A 21,280-nucleotide genomic window follows, 5' to 3' on the forward strand; every position below is an offset into this window, starting at 1 on the left:
TTCTTTGACTCTGATTCTTCTGCTCCCTTCCTCCACATTTAAGGACCCATGTGATTACATCGGGCCCACCCAGATAATCCAGGATATTCTCCCTGTTTCAAGGTCAGCGGATTAACAACCTTAATTCCATCTGCTACCTTAATTCTCCTTTGCCATGTATTGGGTTCTGAGGATTAGGACATGGATATATTTGGGAGACCATGATTCTGCCTACCACACCTTACTTTCTCCAGAGTTGACCAGTGAAGCTTTTAGAAAATATTTATCTTTTGAATATTTTATTTTTTGAATTTTGAAATATTTATTATTATCCTGAACTCATGGATTTTAACATCTTTATAGATGTATTTTACTACATTGCAATTAATTATCCTTTTGATGCTCAAATTGGCTCATATTTGGCCAGCAGAAGCCCTTTGTGGTTGGATCCTAAATCCTTTTGATATGACTTCATTTGTCTTTGGTAGCTTCCTTGGCTTATATGTAGGACCTAGATAATTTGAGGTTGTCAGATAAGTGAACTCCAGATAAGTTTATGTAATTTAATTTTGCACATTAATTCAAGATATTTGCCAGCTTTCAATTATTTTCCTCCCTCTCTTTTAAGTAGAGAGCAAGATTCAGCATATGTTTGCCTTTGGCTTACTATCAATTATTACTGCTTAAACAGTGTGGGATCTAAGACTGTATGTCCAAATGCAGCTATTTTAGGTTGATTTAGTCTCTCTAAGGTCTCAATAAATTACTCTGTAGAGATAATTTGATTTATTTTTTTATTATATGTATTCAGAGTTTAGATTGCTAGAGTGGCTTTTCTAAACTTTAGTAAAACTTATATAGAAGCAGACGCTCTTCATTAAAAAAAAATATCTGTTTGTGTCCATATATTGAGTAAAACAACAGAAGAAACTAGTCTACTTTAGCTAAGTCTGGTCTGAACCATATATAAATAATTTAACTCTTGTGTTATACAGGTTCTTTTGTGTTGCAGGCAACACAATCACATCAGGTTATATTTTGTGATGAGGGTTTATTTTTACGGATTCTTGGGAAGTATGGGAGCCCAGGAAACCCTTCATCTACTTCTTGGAAAAGTGGGATGTTATTCTGAATTTCATAGCCATGACTCCTCTGCATGTCCACTAATGATGTTTCTACCACTGTGGCTGCTGACCTCCCTTTGATTATCTCATGGCTGTGTTTATGAATAGCTGCTGCACCATTCTACTCTCTTTGTCCTTTTTGGTGGGTCTTGCATCCAAACTCCCTCTGAGAGAAACTGATTGGGTTGGATAGTCATTGGCCAACATGGAGTGTCCTCGGGCAGAGTTCCTGTATAAGTCATCTCATGGGCTGCTGGTTTTCCTTAGGTCTGGCCTGTAGACTGTTATCTCTGATCCAGCTGCCGACCCCTGGTCTAATCAGTTGTGGCCAAGAATGGAAGGTCTTAAGATACAACACTTGGAAATCTATGAAGAATTGCCTGTGGCCAAATTGCCAAGAAAAGGACTTTGGGTGTGGCAGGCCATCAAAGTGTCTAGTGTAGGATTGTTTTTCAAAATAGTTAATTACTTCTGTCTTCCTTAAAGGTAAAGACCAGGAGACTATAAACCTGAGAGGGTTAGTTAGATGCGTGGGGTTAGCCTGTTGAGTGGCCTTTCAACGTACTTTTCCCTAAGAATAAACTAAGCTAGTTACAGACCTTGAAGAGAGCCATTTGGTTAAATAAAATATTTAGGATTTTCAGGAGAGTACGTATAAAAATTTCCAGTCATCTTATCAAACAAAGTCAAAAAATTATGAGTATGAATCAGGAACATCATTCTGAACAGCAACCTGTATGTGCAGCATATTTTGAACAGACTGCCCATTTCTGTTTTCTGAACCGTATTATTAAAACACTGACTTTTGGTGTTGTTATTTACCAAATTTTTTTTTTTCTCTTTGTTGTAGGAATTCCATATAAGCAACTGACTATTGGGGTCCCCAAAGAGATTTTCCAAAATGAGAAGCGAGTGGCATTGTCTCCTGCTGGCGTTCAGGCCTTGGTCAAGCAGGGTTTTAATACTGTTGTGGAATCGGGTGCTGGCGAAGCTTCCAAGTTCTCAGATGATCACTACAGAGCAGCAGGTGCCCAGATCCAAGGGGTGAAGGAAGTGCTGGCTTCTGATTTGGTGGTCAAAGTAATTATTCCTTTCCCCCTTCCATTTATGGCATGCTGACTTTTCTAAATCTTCTCGTAGAAAGATTAAATTACCTCTTCTATGCTTATAGTTTTTCATACTTTTAAATGATGCTTTTTTTCTCAAAGAAATGGTTGCATGTTGTGAATATTCTTCATGTTCCAGTAGAACTTTTATCAGGCAATGTGACCTATATTTAACCATGAGAAAAGAAGAAGTGATCTTCCTTTTTACATTTGCTATGTGGAAATTCCCTTCTTATTGCCTAGGGAAAATTTGCGGTACATGGTTCCTATGTGTCCACAGTACCCTCAGGTGAGTGTTTAACTGCTTCTAGAATGGAAAGGAGGCATGGAACTCCTCCTGGGACCGAATGTAGAATGATCTACAGGTATGTTCCTGATACCTTGAAGGAACAGTGATTTAACGACTTAGGTACTATTTCTAGAGAGGGAAGACTATTCTGGAAAAAGCAATGTTGGGCTTAGAGCAGCCTTACCTGCTTTAATAAAAGGTCCTAAGGTAATGTGTAATAGAGGTCTATATGCTAAAGAGCTTTACAAATAAAATCTTGAGTAAAAAATCATGTAGAGAAAAGAAGAGAGACTGTATCTGAACATTAACTTAAATCCTAAGCCTTCTGTAACCAAGGCAAGTAAGGAAGTATGGACTAAATAAGCATGATTATCTGGTTAAAATAAGCTTCTTACTTTTTCAGGATAGACCTGCTTTTTTTCTACATTAATTTCTAAAGGGGAATCAATAACATAGTTTTTTTAACATACAGTCCACTGAATAACTTGATAGGGTCTTAAATAGTGTTTTTTTGCAGAGACACAAAACTTTTCTTCTATAGGAAATTAATAACAATATGATATGGAGATAAATAGTAATTCAGGTTAAGTTTTTAAGTGTTTAGGTATAGTGATACTTGGTAATGTAACTTGGTATAATAAAAGAGCTTAGAGAAAATAGAAAAATGAGTATAATCCATTCTAATGTATGTTCTAGTGGCCAAAACCTTTTGAGATGTCCCACAAAAAAGGATTAGTAGGGTGCACATAAGTTTTAGAAATGCTCTGTGTTCCTTTTAGGGATTCACAATGTGTATGAGCATGTTAAATGCACTGAGAAATCCTACAATATAAAAACTTAAGTAACCTTATACTTGTACTAATAAACTACTTGATCTTAGGGTCTCTTTTTTGAGTCAAGTCTGTTAATATCCTGAGGAGCTAGTGACCCGAAAAGCACCTTCAGGGAAACGTTCTAGTGGCTTAACTCACTCAGATGTCAACAGTCTCAGCTGAGCATTTGATAGGGGCCAGGAGAATTAATTCAAAGTTGTCCTCTAATTTTTATTAAATCTATATTATAGATTCTCACTGAGGAAAAATAGACCTTGTCAGAGAGTCTTAATTAAAGTCCAGAACCTAAAATCACATGCAGCACCAGATCAACAACTGAAATGGGAATAGCAGATAAAGGTGTCTCATAGGTAAATTGAGATGAAATGCTGTGAAATGACAGTATTGACCCAGTGTTTGTGTTTCTGTTTCCTTTTAAAACATAAGTCTCAGAGCTGTTTTTTTTTTTTTCTGTGCTTACTAGCCTAAAAGCACTACTGCTGCAAATTGGGAGCTAATGAAATGATATACTTTAAGATTGATTTTAAACAGGGATGTGAAACACATTTTAAAACACCTTTTTAAATGGAATTTTAAAAAATTTGGCTTGAAAAAGTGGACGTTTGAAACTTTCAAGCATGTGCAGTGTGTGCTCATTGACTGATACTTAACAGAATATATTGTAGCTTTTTGCTTAAACCCAATTCAGTAAGGCTACTAGTTTGAGTTGTGTTCATCTATAAATATTCTTGTGGAATTTTAAGGTGACATAAATTGATACATATTACCATGGATAGTTTAGTTTATGTTGTTCTTAACTTCTCACCACTCCAAATGTTTGTGCTTGCCAAAATTAATAATAATTGAATCTTTGAACACACAACAAAAACTTCCTGCCTGTTTATTCTAATGTGTCTTAATTTTACCAGAGTAATAGATTTTGGGAGAACAGGTTTGTTGTAGAACCTACATATTTTTTTACTGCTCTACCTGTCATTATCAAACCTGTCCCAACCCTATTTCCAGGTATGTGTGCTCCTTACTCAGACCAGGTCATAGGTTCAGTGAGACGATAGGTGGCATAGATCTTTGTGTGCTTTATTTTGTTTAGGAATTGAGTCAGAAATTTATTGCTGAGAGATTACTTCTGGAGTGTTATTTCAATCATGGCATATTATTTTAATTGTTTTGTTTACTTAAAAATATTATAAAGGCATTTACATTTTTAATTGGTGATGACTTTTTTCTTAGGTGCGAGCCCCTATGCTTAACCCAACGTTAGGTGTTCATGAAGCTGACCTTTTAAAAACATCGGGAACACTGATTAGTTTTATTTACCCAACCCAAAATCCAGACTTGCTAAATAAGCTTTCCAAAAGGAAAACTACAGTTCTGGCGATGGACCAGGTTCCAAGAGTCACAATTGCTCAGGGATACGATGCGCTAAGCTCCATGGCCAACATTGCTGGGTAGGTTGATTCTTTTCCATTCCCGCTGAACAAAAGCACAATGGTGCTATAGAAATACTCTCACTGTAGCTCTTCTCTCTTACAATGATTTTACTTGTAATGATTGTTGGAGATTGCAGCCTTCTGAGAGTGCACTTAAATTATTTTTAAGACTTGTATTGTTTCACAGTCATCAGTGGGAAATGACTCTTCACTTTGCATGCTATTGTACACTACTTTTTAATCTTCATGGGGAGAAGGGAAGTAGTATTTCCTTCCACCAAAGGAAATGACTTTTTTTTAATGAAATGCAATATCTTAATATCTGTTTTCATGAAAAACTGTATGGTAAGTAAACCACAGTGTTAGTAATTTCTAATTATCCAAAAACCTTAATAGAGTAAACTCATATTTTACTGAAGTCGATAGCAAGGGTAGTGATAACAATTTAGAACAAATGATTTAAAATTCACATAGATCTAGTACTGTTTTTCAGACTGTTAGTCATAAAGGATGAGAAAGGGAAAGGGTGCAATGTAGAAAGTCTTATTTTTAGTTTACTAATTATAAGGCTTCTGAGTCTATGCTAAGAAAGTACTTCTGACTTCTGAATACATAATGTCCCAAATTTTGTTCTTTGGAATTTATCTGTTCTTTAACAGGGATACACTGTATTTCATGTGTGTGTGTGTATATATGTGTATATTTATGTATATATTAGGTTGAAATTACTGTTTTTTTCCTCAGTTTTATTACAGTATGACTGACATAGAACATTGTGTAAGTTTAAGGTGTAAACAATGATTTGCTATATATATATATATATATAGTGAAATTATTACCACAATAAGTTTAGTTAACATAAATTGCTGTTGTCATAGGGTCAAAAATGGTTGGATATTAGCAGTTTCATATGGTTCAATCTAATATATACATATTGGTAGATTTACCATTTTAATTAGGTTTTACGTAGGTAAATTCATAAAATATTTAATGAATAGGGAAAATGCGTGCACTTGAGGAAGTTTCATCTGGTGTCAAAACCCATATTGATAACTGAGGGCTAACTATGGCCAAGATGGCAATAAACTTCATTCGCCCACCAGCACTAATGCATTCCCCATTGATTGCCTGGACCACTGTGTATAAAAGAATTCCAAGGCCCAATCAGCTCAGAGGAATGTGGCTGTGACTGAGTAACCATGCCTGCCACGGGGCAGGGATAGGAATAGCTATGTGAGTACAGTGTATTGCTGACTCTGCCTGGAGAGTGGGAAAAATCTGGAAGTCAGATGATGCTTATGAAATCAGCTCATCTAAGAAACCTGTTGAATTAGATTTTAAGCATGAAAACTATTAGTAGTGACAAATTGCTAATATGAATGAGGCACTGACAAATGAAAATGTTTAAAAAATAAAACGGTGCATGAAAAAAGACTAACCTGAATAGACTCTTAAAGCTAACACACGAACTGAAAGTTTTCTTAGGTTTCATATCTTAGATGTAGCATATCAAATGTGCCACAGATTCTACTTTGGGTTTCACCTTGTTCACATTTGATATAAATGAGATGCAGTAAACAAAGATGACAAGTTAACAACACATTTTGTTGTCCTTATGTAATATGGCAAGTGGTTGGTTTGAAGATATTTCTTGTGATGTGAATTAATACTAAGGGACAAAATAAACTTTTGTCATATTTATTTAGTTTTGGAAGAGTTATGCAATGTGGGACTTAAAATTTTATATAGGAAATGTACAACGTAAAGTTTTAAGGGCGCTGTTGATTTTTGTCATGTGAAATGCACATGTGTGAAAGGTTATCCCAACCAGTAGCTCTAGATCAGTGGTTTTCAGCTGCAGAATCTTTTGAGCAAATGAAATATGAAGCAATATAAACAAATCCAATAAGAACAGAGTGGTCTTCATTGAATTGAGGGATGAAAGGGTGTCTAGAAACATTCTCTCTCCGTTCTCCATCCCAACCACAGTGGCCCCAGAGTTGGCTGAAATTTGAACTTTTGGGGATCCAGGGACACAGCTTAAAGAATCACTGTCTTACGTCCTGAGCTGATATATGCAAAAGGCATAGTTTGAGATGAATCATCTAGTATACTTACCCATACAATGTGTGATAAGTCATTACCTAACTCACACACACAGCTGTATTACCGTGAAGACGTGCTCCTTCTGGTTCACTGATGTTCATTCTGAGCCTTTTTGCTTTCATCAAAAAAAAGGCCCACTTTTATCACCTTTTCCCACTATCAACGTTTTCTTGTACATTTTCTGTGTAATCAGTCTCGTTTTTGTTTTTTTCCAGTATAACAACTGAATCTTTTAAAACGTTAATTCCAAAATTAATTCCTTATAGTGACCTTTGAATCTTTATCACGTTTGCCCTTTGAAAATTTCTATCACTTGGATTCAGAACTAACAAATAATGTAATCATTAAAATATTTTTCTGCTCTAATATGATTTAACTTAAAGTAATAGTGGTAACTGTTCCATGCTTTTGCGTTAATTATTATATCAAGTATTATTTTACAAAAATATGACCAGGGAAAGGTTTTTTTTGTCAACTAGCAGGTGGATCTTATCATTATAATATTTGCATTATGATATTAATCTGTGTATCATAATGTTAAGGTAGAGTGTGTGTTACTGAGAGTGTGCAAAAGTGCCTTTTAAGTATAATATGAGAATGAAACTAATGTAATAGGAAATGAAATTAGTGTAATAAAAACATCCTGTTAAAGAAAAGGTGGTATAAATTACTAGTTTTTGACACATAGAGCGTTTCTTTAGCTAAAAACATATTTACCAAGCACTTATTGTAACAGGTTTTATGATAAGGGCTTTACCTGCATTATCTCATTTAGTCCTCACAACACTAAGAGACTCTTTGTTCCCATTTTAGAGATGAGAAAACCAAGGATTAGAGAACTAAAGAAATTTGCCCAAGGTCACAAAGCTAGTTAGTGATAGAACTTGGACTTGAACTGAGGTCACTCTGTCTCAAAATCCCATGGTTTCAACCATTAGAGATCAAGGGAAGTGTTTTTTGTTGTGAGGTTGGAATTTTGAATTTTATTATGTACAAGCATATAGCCAATCTACTTTTTTTAATTTAAAAGATTTTTTTCCTCTATTATGTAAAGACTACACAGTCAACAAGGAAAATTTGGACAATAAAGTAAAACAGAAAGTTTGAAGTATCTGTAGTCCCAGCTGCCAAAGAAAACCATTGTTAGCATTTTCTTGTCTTCCCTTCATTTCTTTTTTGTATCCCAACTGAGCTTCTGTAGTGCTCATTACGAAGAGGTCAGAGAGCGTCACGGGTAAGAGTGTGCCTCTGTAGGCAGCATGCCAGGGTCAGACGTCTGGCTCTGCCATTTACTAGCTGAGGGACCTCAGTCAAGTCTCTTCACCTCTGTGTGTCTGTTTCCTCACCTATAAAATGAAGATAATAGTTATACTTATCCATAGGATTGTTGTGAAGATTAGGAGTAAGCATATATACAGCACTTAGAACTGTTTTTGACAGATAGTAGTCACTATAAAAATGTTAGCTATTATTCTTATTCTTTAATAATTTCTCCTACATAAACTTAAGTTCTTTAATTTTATAGAATTATTTATCCATTTATTTTTCTATTTTCTTAAGTTACAAGGCTGTTGTACTAGCGGCAAATCATTTTGGACGTTTTTTTACTGGTCAGATCACAGCTGCTGGAAAAGTTCCTCCAGCTAAGGTAGGTAAAACTAATATTTCTTCATACTATGAATTAGGCAAGAGTATTATAGTTTTTAAATAGTTATTTAAAAATGTTTTGTTTGCAAATGATGACGTCCGTATCATATACAAATATATGGCAGAGCCTCAAAGCTACTTCAGGTTACTTGAAAACAATGAATTTTGACATTTCTGGAAGTTCAATGTTTTTTCACTTTCTAACTTGAATTCTTTTTTTTTTTTTAAATTAATTAATTAATTAATTTATTTTTGGCTGTGTTGGGTCTTCGTTTCTGTGCAAGGGCTTTCTCCAGTTGCGGCAAGCAGGGGCCACTCTTCATCGCGGTGCGCGGGCCTCTCACTGTCGCGGACTCTCTTGTTGGGAGCACGGGCTCCAGATGCGCAGGCTCAGTAGTTGTGGCTCACGGGCCTAGTTGCTCCGCGGCATGTGGGATCTTCCCGGACCAGGGCTTGAACCCGTGTCCCCTGCATTGGCAGGCAGATTCTCAACCACTGCGCCACCAGGGAAGCCCTCTAACTTGAATTCTTAAAGCGATTTTGGATGACTTGTTTATTAGTAATTGTTTAAAAAGCCTCGTGATACATTCAGCAAATTCTCAGCTTCCCAGTGATTGTGACACATTGGCTCAGGAAAGACTTGGTTTTCTCACTTTTTGCCAGATTTTGGGTCAAGAGGACAGGAAATAGTAGGTGGTATAATCAGGGTGTTTGGCAGGGGGAAAGGGTGCAGTTTCTTTAATCTATATTGAGAGCAGAGAAGAGCAGTTGATGAGAGGTGGTGGTGGCTAGGTGAAAGAATAGATTATGCTGTGACCCTTCGAGGCCACGGACCCTAAATAATACTGTAAGCCTCTTAGCAAAGTATAGGAAACAGGACCTTAAACGTTGTCATCTATCTGCAGAGTATACTCTGTAGGGTGCAGGTTTACTTGGTGCTTCCTGCTCTTAATTACTTTGTTATATCAACCCAGAGCTCTCACACAAAATAAATCTCCTAGGAAAAATGAAAAAAAGACAATAGCAGCTTTGAGAAATCTATTTATACATGGCTTTAAAAACAGACCAGGTGAAGACAGTGGCACGTGGTTCAAGTGGAGGCCAGAATACTTAACAAGAGAGTATGAGCAAGCAACACAGAGGTGTGATACGTAAAGTGATTACATCTGACTTCTTTCTCAGGATCATAAGAAAAGGTCTGGCCCTCATGGTGGCCAGAAGTTGGCTGCTGTTCTTAAACTGGCTGAATGCTTTGATGCACAAATCCACTACTCAGTTTTGGTTAGAATCTGTCTGGAAGGTGAGAGGAAAGCTGTTAGTATAAGGGATTAAAAAGTGAAACAGAAGACAAGAGGTGTAAAGGAAGGAGAATCAGTCAGCTTTTAAAAGGTGGAAAAGTGACTCTCTTTACTGAAAATTTAAATTGCAGCTTAAGGGATTTTAGTTACATGTCAGAAACACTTTCCTGATATTGAAGAATTGGACAATAGATGGACTTATCAAGGTAGATTGCTTAGGGACTTCCCTGGCAGTCCAGTGGTTAAGACTCCGTGCTTCCACTGCAGGGGGCGTGGGTTCGATCCCTGGTCGGGGAACTAAGATCCTCCATGCTGCGCAGCACGGCCAAAAAAAAAAAAAAAAAAAGGTAGCTTGCATAATATTTTATTTGGGTTTCCTTTAAACATGGTGTGTTCTTACATGTCTAGAATGAGCTAAAATCAATCGGTTGATGGCTTTTGACGTGCCAGGCACTGTTCTAGTAGCTGGGGATATGGCATGAACAAGGCAAAAAAATCCCTGCCACAGAAATTTACACATAGTAGGGACCACAGTGAGGAGATAAATAAACCATCAGACACATATGGGAGATCATTTTAGACATAAAAGAAAAGAACAGCATGATATGGTGGTGAGTCATAGGAGCAAGCTACTGTAGTTAGGGTGATGGGGAAGGCACCGCTGACATTTGATTGGGACCTAAAGGGTGGGAAGAAAGAAAGCGGGGTTCAGGATTCTAGGCCAAGGGAACAGCACATATAAAGGTGCTGTGATGGGAAAGAATTCAGTGCTTCTAGGAGAGTAAAGAAGGCCATTGGTCTTCGAGTGTGGTGAGCAAGGTGGAGAGTGATCTGAGATGATGTTGGAAAGGTAGGTCGGGGCTGGATGATGTGGGGCCTTTCTTATGGGTCATGTTACAGAGTTCAGATCCTCTTTTTTCTTTTTTTTTTAAAATTTATTTATTTATTTATATATGGCTGTGTTGGGTCTTCATTGCTGTGCATGGGCTTTCTCTAGTTGTGGCGAGCGGGGGCTACTCTTCATTGCAGTGCGCGGGCTTCTCATTGTGGTGGCTTCTCTCGTTGCAGAGCACCGGCTCTAGGCGCCGCAGGCTTCAGTAGTTGTGGCACGTGGGCTCCGTAGTTGTGGCTCGCGGGCTCTAGAACGCACGCTCAGTAGTTGTGGCGCACAGGCTTAGTTGCTCCGCGGCATGTGGGATCTTCCCAGACCAGGGCTTGAACCCATGTCCGCTGCACTGGCAGGCGGATTCTTAACCACTGCGCCACCAGGGAAGTCCCAGATCCTCTTGCAGATGAGGGAATGTCTGATTTAGGATTGTTTAGGAAAAACTCCACTCTTGCTCCTGTGTCTCTCCTTAACTTTCATATAGAACACTTCACTTCTGATACTTCCAGTCACCAAATGTGTAGGGATTTTCCCCAGACCAAGCAATTCTGTGACACCAGCTGGGTGTCCTACAATTTCACTTAATTCTGAACCTATCTGCGTGGGGATAGCATCAGATCTCACAGGTTAAGGACTCAGGCCCACAGGACTGTCCCCACCCCCCTTCAGATGCCAGTCACAAGTCTAGGTTGTCACCTGTGCTTCTGACTTGTTGACCGTAAGTCAGAGGTTCCCACAACCCCCCTTGGGTTCAGTTAATTTGCTAGAGGTGCTCACAGAGCTCAGGAAAACAATTTACTTCCTATTTACCAGTTTATTAGGAAGGCCTATGATAAAGGATGCAGATGAACATCCTGTTGAGAGAGATGACTAGGGAAAGGTATGTGGGATGGGGTGTGGGGCTTCCATGCCCTCTTTGGACACCATTCCTGGAAGCTTCCAGAACCTCCTGGAACCCTGTACGTTTGTGATTTTTATGGAGCTTCATAACGTAGGCATGATGGATCATTAACTCCATTTCCAGCCCCGCTTCCCTTTTTGAAGAATGGCTTCTGTCTTTTAAATTATGGGGTCTTTTGTTATTTCTTGATTCAGGATAACTTGGCCCAGTCCTATGACTTTTACTTATTTTAATTGCATTTTTTTTTTTTTTAGTGGTGGTGGGGCTTCGGTGTGTGGAGTGGGGATTGGTGCCTTGGAGCCCAGCAGCGTCTTGTTCCCTCTGGTCCCTCTTTGTCGCCTTTCTTGTAGACCCCCCAGAGAAAGCATTCCCATTTAGATCAATTCACACGATCTCTGAGACAGTGCCCAGGGGTCACCAGAGCACAGTTCCACTAGCCTAGTCTTCTTAAAGAGGCAGAAGAAGTGGGCGTGAGGGGTGGGTGGGAATTTATAAACTTCACTGTTTCTGTGGGTGGCTTTTTTTTTTTTTTTTTGACTGCAAAGTATAATAGGTCTTTTCTCTGGAAGGCCCATTCCAGATTACATTGTTCTTAGTTTGTTTCTTAGAAGGCGGGGAGACTCTTGTTTCTGAGGAATTCTATGATTTTCTTGGCTCTGATCCTTCCTTGGTTAGGGAGATTAGTTACATTGCTTTGGATTTCAGGTGCAATTCATTGAAAGTGGATCAAAATTAGGTGGTTGGTCACCTGCTGTTCCTCTTAGAAGCTCAAAATAGGAGTAGGTGTTTCACCAAAGTTGTACCCGTCTTTGAAACTTATTTTGATATTTTATGAACATAGAAAACCTTAAAATTTGAGAGGGGAGAGGGAGCTAGAATACTATAATATATAGTATTAGTAAAAGTAGCTTTGATAGTGTGGGAAAGAACCTGTCAGTCTTTAACATATGTAACACTGATGGTGCTGTATGTAGCTTTTACACTGAGATGCTGAAAGTCACACTAGCTTTAGTGAAGTTTTTGGCCTTTGCCATCAGCTTTAAAAAACTTTTTAAGGGCTTCCCTGGTGGCGCAGTGGTTGAGAATCTGCCTGCCAATGCAGGGGACATGGGTTTGAGCCCTGGTCTGGGAGGATCCCACATGCCGCGGAGTGACTAGGCCCGTGAGCCACAATTACTGAGCCTGCGCGTCTGGAGCCTGTGCTCCGCAACAAGAGAGGCCGCGATAGTGACAGGCCCGCGCACCGCGATGAAGAGTGGCCCCCACTTGCCGCAACTAGAGAAAGCCCTCTCACAGAAACGAAGACCCAACACAGCCATAAATAAAATAAAATAAATAAAAATAAAAAAATAAACAGGAGCTGTTGTTTAAAAAAAAAACAAAAAACTTTTTAAAACAGTGGTGGTCCGGGGGAATTCCCTGGTGGTCCAGTGTTTAAGAATCCTCCTTCCAAAAAAAAAAAAGAATCCACCTTCCAATGCAAGGGACTTGGGGGTTCGATCCCTGGTTGGGGAACTAAGATCCCACATGCCGCGGGGCAGCCAAGACCGCGCGCGGCAACTACTGAGCCCGCGAGCCACATCTAGAGAACCCGCGTGCTGCAAATACTGAGCCTGCGCACCACAACTAGAGAGAAACCCCTGCGCTGCAACAAAGAGCCCGTGCGCCGCAACAAAAGGTTCCACGTGCCGCAAGGAAGATCCTGTGTGCTGCAACTAAGAAAAAAAAAAACCCCGAAAAACAGCGGTGGTCCAGGTACAGAGTAGCCTATCCACACAGTACATTTATTCAGGGCTGATCATCACCACCAGCACCACCTGGTGTATTACTGCATGCTGACTGTGTACCCGGCCCTGAGAGTTACTAGCGGATGATTTTACATAATCAGTTGATCATGAACTTTATTTAAAACATACGGGTTCTGCCTTCTTTCCTAGATTCTGATAGTCGGTGGCGGTGTGGCCGGGCTGGCTTCTGCAGGTGCAGCAAAGTCGATGGGTGCAATTGTTCGGGGATTTGACACAAGGTGAGGGCTTTACTAGCGATTGCTGTTAAGGTAGAAACGTTTTGTTTTAGGTGGATGTTATGCTTTCCTTTTGCAAATTGAAGTAGCACGCTGAAACTGCTCTGTAAGCTCTTTTCATTTAAAAGTGTATCCATTTGTTCAAAGTTAACTCAAAGTGAAAATGTATTACTTAGTGGAAAAAAAAAAGTTTAAGGACTCAGGCCCAGTACAGCAGAAATAATTTTAAAAAATTGCAAACGAACTGCTCACACTCAGTCTTGTATTTTCATGTAGATTAGCAATGGGACCAGAGTTCTCTGTATCCTGACTTTCTACCGTGTTGCTCTGCTGTGTTTTATTTCTGCTCAGAATGTGTTTAGTCACTAGGTAGGGCATGAACAAAGATGTTTGTGAGTGTGAAGAAGGGGAGTAGTATGGGAGACATCTTGGAGAGCAGACTGGGGTGGGGGGTGAGGGACGTGCTCGGCATCGAACAGACGGAAGCAGATAAAGCTGACTGGGCAGCAGTAGAGCCGCCAGGTGAAAGTGCTTGATTATGTTCATTGCATATTTCTTTAAAGCAGACACATCAACATTTTCCTGGAATTTCTTTAAAGTAAAGAGAAGTTGAATTAAAATTGTTCTTCATTTCAGAAGACACTAGATACTAGCTTTTATTACGTGTTTTTTGAGTATTGTTATCATTTATGCGTTCCAATACTTTTTTAAGGTTGAAACATGTAGTTAGTTATTATCCGTTGAAGTCAGTAGAGGAAAAATACCATTACTAATCTTGAATATAGAATGATGAAAAAGAAATGCAACCATTCAAAGTTAAAAAGAATATGACATTTCAGAGTAAAGGCTGTTCCAATAGAATATGGTTTACAGTGCTTACCTGGAGTTTAGAGGGGTGATGTGCTGATAAAATGCTGTCTTGCTGAAATGAGAAAAGGCATTTCTGAAGTAACCAGGACACAAGCCAGGGATAGCCACAGTTAAGTATGTCATTAGTCCTAGCTTTTAATTTTTAATGTTTGCAGATGTGAAGTTATTGAAGACCCCCCAAATCTGGCAAAAGTAGGTTGTTCAAGTTTTCATTGTAGTGGACAATACTATTAAAGTGGAAGTGTATATATTTGACTTGGAGATGATGTGAAACTCAGTGTTGGGTTAACTACTGAGAATTTATAAAAGTTTTGTTGATGTCTTTGGTTTAGATTATGTAGAGAGTAGACAGCTAGAATATAGCTGTTGCTTAACTTCATTTTTATTTACAGTTTATTAAGATAACTCAAGTATACAGTGAAGAAAGATGTGGCTGATCTGATGTAATGCTTTTCTTATAATTATAGCTCATTAGTTAATCTAATCACTATTTTGAGACTGGGGGTTAGTATCATGTTATAAATGTGAAATCTAAATATGTTGGAAAACACACTTGATTATAAATTCTTGTTGGAAAACTGAATGGTATTATTTTCAGTTAAACACCCTAAAAGCAAGGAAAACTCATTGCCTAGCGGTATTATACGGGTGTGATTTTCTAAATTCTTTCAGACAATAACTAGGAAATTCCACTCATTGCCTATTGTCTCTATTACAAAGTTTATAAAGTCTTTACTTTCCTTTTTTGGTGTGTATTCCAAAAAGCTTTATTTGCAAAAACAATTGGCCGGTCAAGAGCTTTAGTTTTCAGATACCTGTACTAAATGCTTACTCTCTTCCAGGCATTGTGCTCTATGCTTTATTTGTTCTTTATTGTAAGTATATGAAATAGGAATAAATAACCCTATATTACATAATATTAAAAGAAATATAAATCAGTTTAATAACTTATCCAGTTTACTTTCTTTCTGATTATAAAAATGCTTATTTTCCCAATTCAGAAAAATATAAAAAAGTATGAAAAGTGAAAATAAAATACCCTACAACCCTGCTAGAGATAACTATTAACATTTTAGTATATGTTCCCTTTTCTACACATTAATTAAAAATGTAATTTTACTAATAGTACTATTTAACTTACTTTTTTACTTTTTTTTAACTTAGCAGTAGATCATGAAGCTCTTTACTTATCTGCAAATATATTTAATGGCTGCACAAGATTCATTGTATAGAAATACAGTGACTTGGGGCTTCCCTGGTGGCACAGTGATTAAGAGTCCGCCAGCCAATGCAGGGGACACGGGTTTGATCCATGTCCGGGAAGATCCCACATGCTGTGGAGCAACTAAGCCCGTGCGCCACAACTACTGAGCCTGCGCTCTAGAGCCCGTGAGCCACAACTACTGAGCCCACGTGCCACAACTACTGAAGCCAGCACACTCTAGGGCCCGCATGCCGCAACTAGTGAGCCTGCATGCTGCCACTACTGAAGCCCGCACGCCTAGAGCCCGTGCTCCACAACAAGAGAAGCCACTGCAACGAGAAGCCCGCGCACTGCAACGAAGAGTAGCCCCCACTCGCCACAACTAGAGAAAGCCCGTGCGCAGCAATGAAGACCCAACGCAGCCAAAAATAAATAATTAATTAAAAAAATAGACATTTCTAAAACTTTTTAAACCTGTATCCCTTTGGATAACACCAACTCAAATTGGCCTAAACTATAAGAAAATGTGTTATCTCTCCGAAGTGAAAATCCATAGAAAGGACTCCCTTTTCACGCTAGAGGCAGCCGCTGGTCGGTGCCATCCAGGACCAGGTTCCTTCTGTCTCTCCTCTCTGCTGTCCTCAGCTCTGGCTGATTCCCCCTGTGGTCACAAGTTGACCTCGGCAGGCAATTTGGGTTACAAGCTTCCTTGTTCAAGTCCGCAGAAACGGAGAGAAGCTCTTGTTCATCCATGTCTTACCTTTTCTGCCCTGCCTTCTGTATCCTATCTTTGTGTCTGCTCCCCGACCATGACAGTTGCCAGGGGACTGATGGGCTCAGTCCACTGTTTCCCAGACTTCCCTTACGGCAAGAATTACCTACAGCTCTTGCTGAAAATAGAGCTCCTGGCCCCTCTGCTGGAGATTGTAACTCACTGGGTCTCGGAAGGGGCCTGGGAATTTGAATTTTTAACAAGTGCCTGGAGCGATTGTTGTCGTTAGGGAGGTTTGGGATTCACTGTAGTGAGATGGATGTTGGTGAGTTAAACACTGTCCGCCACAGAGCTGAGAGCTTTGTTGGCTCTGGTTTCCCAACTAGTACACAGAACTTGGCTAGCATTTATTTATTTATTTTTAAACTGAATGTATTTTTACATAAGTTAAATGTGTTGGCTCTTCACATTTTGCCATTTATAGGTCGCTTTTCTCAAACACAATTTAACGAGGACTAGGGGCAAAAATCACTTTGTAACAATATTTCTAAGTAAAAGAGTCGTTGATGTGGGAAAAGTCCCCGTAAGTCAGAACATTTACAAGTGAAAACCTCAACCTGAGTGATTTGAATGATGTCAAATCTGAATGTAGGTCAGATCTCACATCATCAACAGTGGGACCACTGTCAAGAAACTCAGGTAATTGATGACTGGAGTTGGCAGTAGTGAAATTCCTTTTGTAACTTAACTAAGTAAGAGTTGGAATTTCCTATAGTTTTTTTTTTTTTTTTCCCAGAAAAAAATATTATCATAAAGTTGTTACCTGCCTTTAGAAAAAAATTCAAACGGTCTGGTCAGAGACCTCAAAAGAAAGTTTCTACTTTTGAATATGTAGAGTTTTCTTAAAAATGTGTATGTAAATGATGATATTGATTTCTGTATTAAGGACCTGAAATAACCACTGCTTTCCCTTCAATAATCACCAGGGCCGCAGCTTTGGAGCAGTTCAAGTCTCTGGGTGCTGAGCCCTTAGAGGTGGCCTTGAAGGAATCTGGTGAGGGACAAGGAGGATATGCAAAGGAGATGTCCAAAGAGTTCATTGAGGCCGAAATGAAGCTCTTTGCTCAGCAGTGCAAGGAGGTGGATATCCTTATCAGCACAGCACTTATTCCAGGTGTGTCATTACGTCAGTGGTTATCGATAAAGCACTTTTACTAATGATACTTCAAAATGAGGGTGAATAATTGTTTAACGTTTGCATTTCTTTAAGTAAAGATTGATTTAATTTCTAGAGAATGAGAAGGCACATGAAAGGCAGAAAAGACAAAATCACTGTGGCCCCTGCACAAAAACGGTCATTAATAATTTGTATATTTTCTTCCAGTCTTTTTTTCTGTGTATTATTATCTATGTTCGTAGATCATATTCTGTGTACAGTATTATATTTGTAAGCAGTTTGCTTTGTTTACACCCTTGATAATTGTTTTTTAATTTATTTCTGTTCTTTGTTAAGATACTACATTTCTATTGTAGGAAATCCAAACAGCACTGAAAAATATGAAGGAAAAAAGTACAGATTGGAAGTTCTACCAGAGTGACCATTATTAATATATATTTTTAAAATTTTATTTATTATTTTTAAAATTTTATTTATTTATTTATTTATCTTTGGCTGTGTTGGGTCTTCCTTGCTGCGCGTGGGCTTTCTCTAGCTGTGGCGAGCCGGGGCTACTCTTCGTTGTGGTACGCGGGCTTCTCATTGCGGTGGCTTCTCTTATTGCGGAACATGGGCTCTAGGCGTGCAGGCTTCAGTAGTTGTGACTTGTGGGCTCCAGAGAGCAGGCTCAGTAGTTGTGGTGCACAGGCTTAGTTGCTCCGCAGCATGTGGGATCTTCCCGGACCAGGGCTTGAACCCGTGTCCCCTGCATTGGCAGGCGGATTCTTAACCACTGCACCACCAGGGAAGTCCCATTATTAATATTTTGATGATCATTTTTTTATACATGAGAAAGAGAGGGGGACTTTGTGTGTGTGTATATATATTTATGGGATTTCCCATATATATTTTTTACTAAAGGTTATGATACTTTGTTACTTTGTAATTACTTCCTTTGACTTGTTTGGTCTTTGCAATCAAATCGTGAGCTCTTTGATGGCAGGAATTACTTTTTAGTCCTTTACAACATGCTCTTCTGAAGAATAGATGCTTGATGTCAAACCAGCCAGCATTTATTAATCAGTAATAAACAGTGAACAGTAGCTTGATCTAGCAAGACTTGGGAGTGAAGAAACTCTCTACCTTTTATATTTCTATCTCCTCTCCTGTCCTTTGCTTCTGTTATTGAATAATGACTACCATGCTGACTCTAATTTTTTTACCTTTCTAAAAGAAAGTGGGCCAGATAATGAGAACTTACAGGGTTCAGGTTACCTGTGTTCGATCCTCCTAAAGGAGCCTTGCTTTCTCTCGGGGACCGTGGAAAATTAGGAGAAGCTGCTTTGTCATGAGGTTCTGGGAAAGGAGAAGTTCTCTTCTGGCACCCCCTTCCCCCAATCTGGCTAATATACACCCAAGGGCAGGAAGCTGATTGGCAGCATATCTGTGAGCTTGTGGGGGAAAACATGCCTCTCAGGCTCTTCTTTCTGTCCTCTGTTTACCCACCTGATACCCAGTAGGTGAGCTCTTCTCTCCAGACATCCCCATCCCACCGGAGCTGGCTAGATGAAGCAGACAGCGGGAGAGTGACATGGGCTCAACCCATAGAAGAATCTGTGTGTGTGGAAATGAGGCTGGGGTTGGTTACTGGAGGTGGGTGCAAATCAGACAAGGCAGGGGCCACAGGTGGTGTTTGTGAAATCTGCCAGCGACAGTAGGACTCATGAACAGGTGGTGGCAGGAGAGCACTTCGGGATTCATCCTTTCCTTTTGTGGCGGTGGCTTCTGGCTCAGCTGTTGCAGGTGGCTTTCAAGGAAGGATGGGGTGGCTTTTGCTGTAGCCACCATTTGACCTGTGAAAGGTAGTTGCCTGTTGGGGAGATGAGTTGGGAACTGACTGTATGTAACAAGTGGCCAGCAGAGGGTGCTAAAGCATTTACTCATGCAGTAAATGATGAAGCCCTGAAGCTAGTAGTTTTAAATCATTCTCTTTATAAAGAACTGAGTAGATCCACAGACATTGAAAACAAACTTAGGGTTACCAAAGGGGAAAAGGGTAGAGGGATAAATTAGGAGTTTAGGATTAACATATACACACTACTGTGTATAAAATAGATAACCAGCAAGGACTTACTGTATAGCACAGGGAACTCTACTCAGTATTTTGTAATAACCTATGAGGGAAAAAGTCTGAAAAAGAATATCTATATCTATATATCTATATATAAAAACTGAATCACTTTGCTCTACACTTGAAACTAACACAACATTGTAAATCAACTAAACTTCAATAAAAAAATAAAATAATAAGAAAAAGAAAAAATAAAGTATATGTCACTAGGTTAAAAAAAGAACTGAGTATACTTTGGATATAGTATGTAGAATTATTATTGATGGTAAATCTTAAAGTAAGTTATAGAACTCAAGACTTCTTCTATAAAACGCATATGGACTTTTAGGACCTACCCCCTATAGTATCTTTTTTTTTGAACAAAAAAAGGGCATGTGAACAGCTGACTAAACTTTAACCTCTTATTTTTTATAAGTAGTTCACAGTAAGTGTATGTACCTTAGCAGCAGTTCAAATTATATGATAGTGTTAAAGAGGACTTGTTGAAGAAGTTTTACCAGTTTGTTCTGCTGAGCCTTTCCCGTTTTCAGCCTTTTCTGAAGCCATCTGGTCAAAGCACTTTAAACTTGCACAAAGTCCCTGACCGGTGGATTGACCCAGAGTTCACACTCACAAGGCTGGTCTGAAAAGCACCTTTCTGTTACTTTTTTGGTAAGCCCCCCAAAAAGAGAAAAACTAATTTGAATATAATAAGGAAGAAGATGATCTTTCTAAAGATCTTTCATATCCCTAGGCGACTGAAACCTGAAAACCTGTGAGCATTAAAAAAAAAAAAAAAGATTGAAAAGATTATATAAAGGTACACATGCCCTTTGAAAAACAGTGTCCTTGGCATTGTACCCTTACTGGTGTTTGTCCTGAGCCTTTGCATGGGTCACCTGATGATGTGTCTTGCTCCTGAAAGACTCCTGGAGCAGAAGTTGTTCTAAAGTTTTCCTTGAGTGGATCCAAAGGGGATTAAGTTAAATGTCAGAAGTTCTCCAAGTTGCGATTCCTTAGACCGAGATCCTCGTGGCTATACTGAAGACCTGGCGTGGATAAGAACACTGAGAGAGGAACACGGGCGATGAGCTCGCTTCAGGTAGCAATCCTGTGGAGTTGGTAAATTTTCATTCCTCCTGGGCACACGTCAATCAGTGGGCTTGGACACACAAAAACGTTGTACTTATGAGGATCGTAGGTAAAATGAGAGGTTTCTGTAGCTAGCTACTTATTATGCTGCCTGGTATCTTGTACCACTGTCTAGACCCCCTCATTTGGGTTGGGCGATGGATGCAGGGCTAGCATTTCACTTAGTGCAGGTAACTTCAAGAGAGGGCCTAGCGGACAGTCTCATTTTGTGGTGCTGTGCCCACGAGGGAAAGCTCCCAACCTTCCTCTCCAGCTCCGTGACCTTTCGGGTTACCACTAAAAAGTTCGGCAGCCCCCCTCTCTGATAACGTTCAGGCCGTGCTCATAATCTTTTCCAGTAAACCTTTTGAGACACAGGAGATTTTTTCAGCATTCTTATTGTTCTGAAACCCTTTTAGAGAGACTTTTCATAGACTTGGAATGTTTAATCAGGAAGAAACTGGATCAGGTTGAA

At 39.2% G+C, this 21,280-nt stretch overlaps 1 protein-coding gene across 4 annotated transcripts in view; it reads left to right on the plus strand.

The window, feature by feature from the left end:
• Positions 1–21,280, plus strand: part of NNT (nicotinamide nucleotide transhydrogenase) — a 97,279-nt gene that overhangs the window by 13,827 nt on the left and 62,172 nt on the right. For all 4 annotated transcript variants that reach the window (XM_059916353.1, XM_059916356.1, XM_059916354.1 and 1 more), the window contains exons 3-7: positions 1,954–2,183; positions 4,562–4,779; positions 8,428–8,515; positions 13,537–13,625; positions 17,395–17,582. In XM_059916353.1, the coding sequence (XP_059772336.1) occupies positions 1,954–2,183; positions 4,562–4,779; positions 8,428–8,515; positions 13,537–13,625; positions 17,395–17,582 (813 nt within the window). The remainder of the gene's footprint in view (positions 1–1,953; positions 2,184–4,561; positions 4,780–8,427; positions 8,516–13,536; positions 13,626–17,394; positions 17,583–21,280) is intronic.

This window comes from Balaenoptera ricei, chromosome 3 (assembly GCF_028023285.1).
Source record: "Balaenoptera ricei isolate mBalRic1 chromosome 3, mBalRic1.hap2, whole genome shotgun sequence".
Classification (NCBI taxonomy): Eukaryota; Metazoa; Chordata; class Mammalia; order Artiodactyla; family Balaenopteridae; genus Balaenoptera; species Balaenoptera ricei.